The sequence below is a fragment of the Alosa alosa genome, chromosome 12, assembly GCF_017589495.1.
Source record: "Alosa alosa isolate M-15738 ecotype Scorff River chromosome 12, AALO_Geno_1.1, whole genome shotgun sequence".
NCBI classification, from domain to species: domain Eukaryota; kingdom Metazoa; phylum Chordata; class Actinopteri; order Clupeiformes; family Clupeidae; genus Alosa; species Alosa alosa.
Genome location: NC_063200.1, coordinates 31,494,620 through 31,504,616, shown reverse-complemented (window position 1 = coordinate 31,504,616; position 9,997 = coordinate 31,494,620). Strand labels below are relative to the sequence as shown.

Sequence of the window (9,997 nt, the reverse complement as noted above, 5' to 3'; positions counted from 1 at the left end):
CTAGCTATTCCATGGAAATTTTGTTGTGAAAGCTCAGCCATTCCGTTAATTTTACAAAGGACAATATTTTGCATACAGAGGGAGAAAGGGAGAGAGAGGGAGTATGGCCCTGAGTGGCTTGCTTTGAGTAGTAAGATAATTGAAAGGGGAGTTTTTATACCGGTTATATATAAAAGTTTACATGCTATCATTAAAGTTGCCGTGATATATTGATAGTTTATCCTGTCCTGTATTATAGGCCTACATAATTTCAGGTGTTTCTTTGTGCCTTGGGCAAATCATGAGATAAATGTAGAGTTGGACATTGAATAGACATCAGCAAATGTGTTACGGCGTTTGGAAATATTTAACGGCAAGAGGTGAACGGATGCAGGGAACAGACCACCCCGATCTCAATGAATGAATCAAATGTTATCGTAATGACGTCAACACAGGGCCGCTGCCACGAGAAACGGGGTGGAGAAGAAGGGAGCGCGTGCTGCAGGTGGGACGCTCTTGCGCCGCTTTGGTCGCTCTCCTGCTCAGACTCAACCCGAGTAGTGAGCGCGTCGGAAAGGGACAGTCATACACGGCAAAATGGGCAAGCTCCAGGAATTCGACATTACTTTCACTAATAATAAAGTGGTTTACAGCCCCGGAGAATCGATATCTGGATGCGTGAAGATCACATGTAGCGGCTCCATGAAATACATAGGTAAGAGACTGCCTTGGCACATTTGCCTAATGCGACGCTGAATCGTTTCATCTGAACGTTTAACAGCACTTAGAGGTCAGATCATTATTTGTCCTTAATTGCTATCCATGCGCATCAATGCTTTTTATTTTTTGTCCACGTTATCAGAAGGGAACGTTGTTAACAAGTGACTGTCTCTGAAAATCAAGTAGGCTGTGATAGGTTACACGGGAGGACAACCAAATGTTTTACTGGCTCGTTAGCTTATAGGCAGTTTTCATTTTCACTGTTATTCGACAATCAGTTCATGTCCTGTCTGGTTTTTGTTTTTCTTTCGTCGTGTCGCTTAAGCATTAGCCTACATCCTGTCTCTCATCCTGTTTGGCATCTTTTTTATTGTTCCCTTGCTATGTACTGTTACGATCAGTAAGCAATATGCGACATTTAGTAAACTTGTTCATCGAGCTTATAGCCTATCAGCCGTTCTTAGCGCCGATTCAACGGCGGCTTCAACAGGTGTGACAGTTAAAGGAAAAAAAACTTTATGCGTAAAGTAACAACAGTTGTAAGTAAGGTATCCCAGAAGAATAGACCGTTTAAGCCGAAAACCTCATGCCCCCGGCCTGGAGGAGGGTAGCCTACTTAGTTTAGGAAGTAGATCAGGATAGGACCAGCACAGTTAACTTAAATATGGACAAAGAGGGCATTGTGTTGTCTGCGTGGAAATCATCGTATTGTTTTAGACATAGATCTACGAGACCTTATATATTTGCCAACAGGGTCACATTCCTTGAATACCTTAGTCCTATGTCAACATTGACCATCAAGTTAATGGAGTTAACCAAAAGACAATTTGGGTAAAAATAAGCAAAACAAATCAGTAAATTCTCGGTTCTCGCAGTTTGACGCATAGATGGAAGCATCATATAGACTTAGAGTTAGTTTGAGATACTGTTGCTTTGATTAAATACCATTTCTTGGTGGGTGAGTTTGTTTTACTAGTAGCAAGATATACTATACCTTAATGAGTTTACTCTTGCTGTAGATGGATGTTTGTCCAACAGCAAATGACTGCATGGCACCAATGGGGGATTTTGGTCCTGCGCTCCCATCCCCAAACCATACATGCAACACTACCCCTTCATCCTCTCTCTCTCTCTCTCTCTCTCTCTCTCTCTCTCTCTCTTCACACACACACACACACACACACACACACACACACACACACACACACACACACACACACACATTCATGTACAGAGTGTGTTTTTAGGCGTGATAATATGATGACAGACAAATGATATGATGGTGAAATCCCTGGGCAAATACACATTACCTTGGGGCACATAAAATGACAGTGTAATTTGTTGCTTACATTAGGCCACTCATATTAGCCTTAACTCTTAGTAGCAGTCCACTCTCTCTCTAGCACACACTTTTCCTGCAATGTAGTGATGCTTTTAGTCAGTGTGAAAAACCAAGTAATAAGCCAGTTGACTAGTCAGTCTAGGTCAGTAGGTTGAATTATGTCACAAACAAACTTCATGACCTTTGGTAATTCTTAATGGTACAGTGTATTGCCAGTATAGAATCAGTATATGATTCAACTCGTTGGTCTTGAGCTTTCAAGAGTTAAAATCCAGACATTGTGAAAATATGCAGTCCTTTCTCCCTGATGTCCCTTATCTAGTCCAGTGTGCAATTTAATATCATTCCTTGTGGAACTAGCTCTTGACGTCAGGCCAGATTTTTTACAGTTTATGGCACCACACCCCCCTCTCCATGTCAGAATTTGCCCGGGCAGGCAATCGATGATGTCACTCCTAACTGAGTGACTGCTGGTGACATCACCCCCATCATTCTTTATTGTTCCATGCCGGAATCGATCCCCATTGACTTGCCCCTGTGTTTAGCGCATGGTGACGTGGACCTCCATTAAGTTAACCATTTAAACAGACTGTGGATTCCTTTCCTTCACACCTACCCGGAACAACACATAGAGGTCATGTATTGATCTGAAGGCGGATTCCCTGATCAAATAACATGAGACTGAACGCATGAAGATGTTCTGTCACCGGTGACTGGCTTTTTGACAGGTGCATTAAAACAGACAGGTCTTATTAAGGGTGACTGAAGTGTGTTCAAAACAATGTTTCTCTGTACGGAAGCCGGGCGTATGAGATGTAGGTCTGAGTTCTGGCTGAGTGGTTTTTAGAAAGCTGATACTCTTTAAGGTCAGTCAGGGTCTTGATCTCTCTCCAGGGCCTTCCACTGTGATGAACAGACTGTGTTTTGAAGTAGATTTCTTCTCCTTCTCCCCTTCCTGTTTTGCTTTAATGTGTGTGTGAATATTGTGTTACGTGAACACATTTTCAATACAGAATACAGAAAATACTAATGTATGCAAATATACTGTATGCACGCGTACAGTGTATGCTCTCCCACCCTTCTCTCTCCCTTCTTGTTCCTCAATTCATTTGTCTCTCAAATGGAAAGTTCTCAGCCACGGCCTGTCAGATCACTTTCCAAATGAAGAGGGAAAGTGGTCTCAAATGACCACTGCTACTCCCTGAAACATTGTGATTACGGGCTGTGAACTGTGCAATCTATCAACAGGCTAACTGAGCCTTCTAGTCCTCCTTCTGGCGTTTTACCCTTCCTGAGTTTGAGGAAGCTTGCTGGGGATGCCTTTTGAGAGCTGCAGATTTGGCACACCAAGAGAACTGGCTCCATTGAGTATTGTCTTTTGTCACCTCAGATCAGTCAGTCAGTGTAAAAGAGAGACAGGTCTGCTATTCCTCCCTGGTTGGATTGTTGATGGTATGGCAGTACAGATACATTTTCTGAACAAAAATGAAATATTTGTGCCGTCTGTTCATATGGGGTACGTTCTATTCCCATCATATGCTCTCTAGCGCTCTAGAATCATGAATCGGAATAGCCATTGTTGCCTACATTTCCTTGAGAGGATACAGCAGGCAATCTGATTGACCACCACCTCTTTAAACAAATTTGCTCTCACATCTACAGACACATAACTCCATGGACTGCTGAGTTGAAAAACAAGTGCTGGAGACATTGTAGAACTTCTGGATGTTTATTGACAAAAATAATAGACCCCAGGCCAAGAATAGCTAATGTCGATGTTGATTTTTGTCTGCAGTTCAATATGAGACAAATGATATGGAGCCATTTTTATTCGTCTTGTCTTTGACTCTCACCTTTATCTGTGCCTGCTCGGACCAGACCCATCCCAGTTTATTTCTCATCATCAACTTTCTTTCTTTCTTTCTTTCTTTCTTTCTTTCTTTCTTTCTTTCTTTCTTTCTTTCTTTCTTTTCCATTCTATTATGGTCTGTCAGTTGAGTCCATGTCATGTTTTGTTCCTTAAGCATGCAGCATGTTCATCATAAGATACTTTGTCTCTGTATTGCCTTCCCTTCCTCTTTACACTTGACTGATGTGACAGCCTGCCCAGCCCCTCTTCTGAGCTTGATGATGCATGATAAATACACAGCATCTACATGGGCTGTTCCCTTAAGAGCAGTGTGTGTGTGTGTGTGTGTGTGTGTGTGTGTGTGTGTGTGTGTGTGTGTGTGTGTGTGTGTGTGTGTGTGTGTGTGTGTGTGTGTGTGTGTGTGTGTGTGTGTGTGTGTGTGTGTGTGTGTGTGTGAGCCACTTGTAAGCATTATGAGTATACTCCTGTGTGTCTTGTGTATTTACATTCAGTGGAGAGTGTGGTGTATCAGGTTACTAAGTAACACGCTCAATAAAGTCAGTGGACAATGCCTGGGCATCCACAGTCCTAGATGGTCTCCCTTGGTCAGCACCAGGCGCCCTGGGATAGAGTGGTAGGCTACTATATGTATTACTAATGGAGAATGTATTGATTGGGTCAGAGAGCTCGGCACAGGTGAACACTGAACATCATTTTGGTCCAGCCTCATCCCAATTTAATTCTTCCTGTCCATCGGAAAGGTTGTTGACATTTTGTTTTGCGTATTTTGTTTCAGAATCAGTTATTGTATCCTTTTCTATTGGACCTGTCTTCCACAAGCAAACATAGGGCAATAGATTTTCCTAATGATACAATAAGACATGTGTAACCATGTTGCAAGCGCCATATTAACAACATTATTAACACAACATTACAGGACTGTCATTACCATTACATTTCAAACTAAACTAAAAAATATTATGTTTTTTTTTATCTGCGCTTTGTCATTGAGAGTGAGGGGTTAATTTTCAGATGTTATGATTTCTTGGTCTTCATGGCTTGCACAGATATCCACTCTAATCCTAACCACAGCTTCCTGCTCATTTGCTTCCTCCCTGTCTGTCTGGCTTATGGTATGTCACGATGAGTGAGGCTTTTTCACTCATCCTTGAAAATGATTTTTTTTTATGCAAGTCTAACACTGACTGCTTCAATTCAACTGTGAAAGTTGGGATGAGTTGCTGGAGTTGGCAAAGTTTGAAACCATATAAGTAACCTACCTATTGGAAGTTTTGAATATCCTGTGCCCCCTCAGTCTGCCTCTTCTCTCTCTCTCTCTTTCTCTTTCTGTCAGTGCTTGATCGATGTCTGTCTGTAAATCTTTCCTCCTCCCTTTGCATGTCTCTCATTGTCTGACTCTCCCTGCTTAGTTTCTTCCTCTCACATATACACTTACTGTGGGTACCATGTAACATGAGCCTATTCATTTCACAGTGTGCTATTAAACCACAAAACAAAATGGATTCCTGTTTGGCATGTGCAAACAGATATGTAAACATTCAGTTTGCCCTGGTGTTGATATGAAATCTCACCTTGTGTTAACAATGTCATGATAGGTTTACTCTGTGTCATAAAATCACCTAAAATACCCCCCCATGGTCTTACATGCATTAACCTGCATTGTGTGTGTGTGTGTGTGTGTGTGTGTATTTATGTTACACAAGATCACCTTTGATCTTGGTGGCCTCCTTATTGCTTTGTGTTGGTATCTGGTGATCTGGATGACGTCCGGTTGCGCCCGCTTATAAACTGTGTCAGAGGATGGGTGAGTCAGAGAGACACACTCCCAGGGTCTCGGGGCCACCTCACCTGTTCAGACCTGTGAGAGTTTACGTATAGGCTGAGTAATTGAGGAGTGGGGCAAATGTTTGGAGTCTGGGTAGCAGATCAAACAACAGATCAAGAGATTGTGCTTAGAGTACCATGTAGCGTATAATTGAAGGCTTGCAGTCAGAGAGAGTTGAAATATCTGCACAGCTTTGTGTTAGGTACTTGAATAGCCCTCTTACGTTGGAAAGATTGCGTTGTGTTATTTAAACAGGCACTTTATGAATGCCCTGTTTTCTCGCACACCCACTGTAGACTTCTGAGAAAGGTCACTCAACACGTCCACTGAATACTAAAACTTTCCTTTCCATGGCTTGATGTTGGCTATTACCTTGTATAGAGCCTAGGTTTGTCATGATCCGGCCCAGGCTCTAGAACCTGTTCATGTTTTCCATGTGTTCTGTTGTGATTCGGTTGTGTGTGTGGTACCATGTTCCCCTGTTGTCCACTCTTGTCATGTTGCTACACTTCCTGGTTCTCTGTTGATTGAGTTGATCCCTTTTCACCTGCTCCCATGGACCTAATAGCCCTCACTATTTAAACCTTATCTTGTGTTCTTTGTTTTGCTGGTTGATTTTGTCAAGTTTATGTAGTGGTCTATGCAATGTGCTAGTGTGTTGTCTTTTTCTCATGCCAAACCATGCTATGCCATGTCAAAGTCTTAAGTTAGTGCTTGTCAAGTCGTGTGTTGAATTCTGGACTCTTGACTTGTCTTTTTGCATTCTGATTTGGATCATTGAACACTGAATTCTGAATTCCGCTGTGCTTGGGCACTTTTCATCGCCAGTCATTTTCCTGTCTCACAAGTGTGTTCTGTGTTCACAAGTTGCTTATGGCCATGGTCAGCCCTGTTTATGTATTCCTGGACTGATGCTTTACGAACGGAGATCTGCCTTATCTTGAGGTTCAATGCTCATATTTGTGACTCACACTCTCAGGCTATTTTTGGCTGAAGTCTACTCCAGTGAGCTCTGGAATGTCTGTTAAAATACTCTTTTAACTCCTTGAGTTTGCATTTAGGTCCTGACCTCCAGTGCCATGTCAAGGTCACTCTGGAAAGTAATTTCTCATTTTAGACAAGGGCATAATCCCACTTTAGCTAATCTTGAACTGTTCCGATAGCTGAATTTACGAGGCCCAGGAAAGCCTCCGAATGCCTTCCTTCCACACCCACTTCCTTAGATCACCACAGGGTCTTACAGACTTATCTCTCTCTGGGAGGCAGGCCACAGGTGTTCACATGCACTGCTTTAACCCTCTGTCTGTGTGCAGTGTAGCGGAGCAGAGGCAGTTGGAGGGGAACTCGACTAGGAAGCTCAGAGAATAGGCCCTTCGTTGGCACAGGCTTCCAGCCCTTTAGTGCAGCCATTATTCAGGGTGTCATGGAGGATGATCTCATCTGCATGCGCATGGGGACACTGCCCATTCCATTCATCATCAAGGTTGGAGTTGGAGTCTTAATCAGAGCTTTTATATCATTTCATTTGCACAAGCTATTCATGGACTGATGGTGACAGGAAACATCATGGCCTCATCATGAATACCTCATCTGCTGCTCAACTGCATTTTGAGCTGAACGTGATGCTGTGGGTTTTCTGTAATGTAATATATGCATTCAGCATTAGCAAAGGATACCCCAGAGCATGTTGATGTAAATTACCTGTGTATATAGTTTATTGTTTAAAAGTGACTTGATTGTTTCTTCTGTGCTTCCTCTGTGCCATTGTTCAGAAGTCAGTCTCTCTTGCCAAATGATGATGACCAAGCATATGATGACTAAGTGCCTCCATTTAACAGTTCACCTCAAGAGCAAATAGCCCTGCTGGATGAATGTTTAATCTGTCTGGACACAGAGATTAAGTAGATTTCACAGTCCTATTTAATCTGTGCATTGTTATTCCACATGAGTAACTCATGAGTAACTATACAGAAGCACAGCGCAGCCCAGCAGCCTTCAGACACACAGTCAACAAATTATCACAAAGCACTCCCAACATAGCAGAACACACACTCATACATACACACTCACATTTCCATTTGCATGCCACCGTGTAAAGAACACAGTATCTCTATCTCTCTCTCTCTCTCTCTCTCTCTCTCTCTCTCTCTACTCTGTCTTACACACACATGCATATGTGGTGCAGACATACACACACACTCACATCACACAGCACGATTCTGTAGCCCTCAACAGGGGATTTTATCACTACACCACAGGCATACTGTAAGTGAACGATCTCTAGAACCCCCACACACACACACACACACAGAAAGAAAGAGTAAAAGAGAGATTTCCTGCTTTTCTCCTGTCTTTGTTTCATTTTCAAATCTTTTTCTGAAAGCTTTTATGCAGTGACACACATGCACACACAATGTGGAAGGGCTGGTCTGTAAGGTAACTGAAGAGATATTACAAGGCAAGTGTTACAATTACAATGATGTGATGCACTGATGATGAGCCATTATACAACCTTGTAAAAACTTGTCTTGAATATTTATGATAACGTCAAAGTTCAACACAGTTGCAGTTTGAACTTTGATATGGCTGACATTTTTCCCCTCCATCTTGTGTGACTGTTCCTCCTTGCTGAATACTAGTTCAGTTACATGGAACGTGTGCCCATTATACAACTTTCAGCGTTGTAGTCAATGATATTACAAACACACTCTCAGAAGAGAACCCCCTGTGTGGAATCACGTCCAAAACATACTTCATGTTCAGTTCGCTTGCAGGTTCAACTCTGTTGTCTATGTCTAGCCAGAATGCTTTCCAAACCTACACAGAACCATGAGAAACGGTGTTCCTCTTTGTGTGTGTATTCCATATAGTACCACCCCTATATGCTTGTAAGATCTGTAGCTCACATACACACACCCTCACACTGTCTGCCTGTTCAGTTGTCTGTGTGTGTTATGCTTCCAGCAGTCTGAATGTGTTGTGTCTGATAAGCTTGATCAGATTGTGCGTGATTAAATGAGCTCTGCACAACGGGCGGCAAATACGTCACACCCACTGATATAACCTGTCCGATTATATCTCTTATTATATCTTCTCACACACACACACACACACACACACACACACACACACACACACACACACAGACTATATCTCACCCCACACTTGAGTCTAACTCTGCAATCACAGCTGTGAGGGTGTGATTGCAGTCTCAGGCCCTGTGTGTGAGAGGGTAGAGTATGTTTGCGTGTGTTTGTCAACGGTTCTCTCTCAGAGGAGGTTGTAGTTCGTAGTTCTAAGCAAGTCATCAAAGAAGAGAGCAGAGGGAGAAACAGGTCACTGAGTTTGTGAAGTGTGTCTTTGTTGCTGTGTCTGGTGTGTGTGTGTGTGTGTGTGTGTGTGTGTGTGTGTGTGTGTGTGTGTGTGTGTGTGTGTGTGTGTGTGTGTGTGTGTGTGTTGTGTCTGTGTGCTTGTGTGTGTGTATTTGGTTGTGTGAGGATGGGGAGGAAAGGAATGTGATGCATTCCTCTGCACACTAGGCCTGCTGTCCTCAGTATTGCATTAGGGGAGACGTTGTAAAGGCCGAGTGTTTGGGACAAAGATAGGACTAAGTGTGCAGGTGAGAAGTCCTCTCTGGTTCTCCATGTCACTCCAAACACATGAGCGGAAAACTCACCTGACTCAAAGGTTTCTTGCTGTTTTATGCCCCCAACGTTGTCTTGAATGCAGCACTGCCTGGAAGGCACTAGGGTTAGCCATGGGTTAAGGTTAAGGTTAGGGTTGGGGTTAGGTTTATAATTATGTGCCTTTAAGTCAGCGGAGGCAGCGCTGCCTGGAAGACGACGTTGGGGGCATAAAACACCATCGAGCGACACAAAGTCTGTGCATTAGTGTGTGTATCTCACTAGGTCCTTTTTGTGATTTTGTTTGTGTGTCTGCCTTGGCCGCTTGCTTGGTTACCTGGCGACAGGTTGTCTGGTCGCCACACAGTCACTATTCAGGAGAGGAATGTGGTTTCCATGCCAGCGACTCGGAGATCATTGTGCAACGGAGAGGCTAGCGAGGTCTCTGCTGTCCTCTCCAGTGTCCTTATCATCAGTGCCCTCGTCCAACAAAGAGCCCCTTTGGCGGACAGGGGAAGTGGGCTCACGACGCAATTGATGATGCTCCACATGAAGTCTTTCAGACAGTGGAGCCAAGATTTAAAACGCTGTAATGCGCTCAATAGCTGTGTAGCCTGAAACCAGCCCATGTAATCTGC

General features: G+C 43.3%; 1 protein-coding gene across 1 annotated transcript in view; it reads left to right on the top strand.

Moving 5' to 3' along the window:
* Positions 1–470: 470 nt before the first annotated feature.
* arrdc1b (arrestin domain containing 1b) overlaps positions 471–9,997 on the top strand; it is a 51,229-nt gene continuing 41,702 nt past the window's right edge. The window contains exon 1 of the mRNA XM_048258911.1: positions 471–694. Coding sequence (XP_048114868.1) covers positions 577–694 — 118 coding nt within the window. The 5' untranslated portion in view covers positions 471–576. The remainder of the gene's footprint in view (positions 695–9,997) is intronic.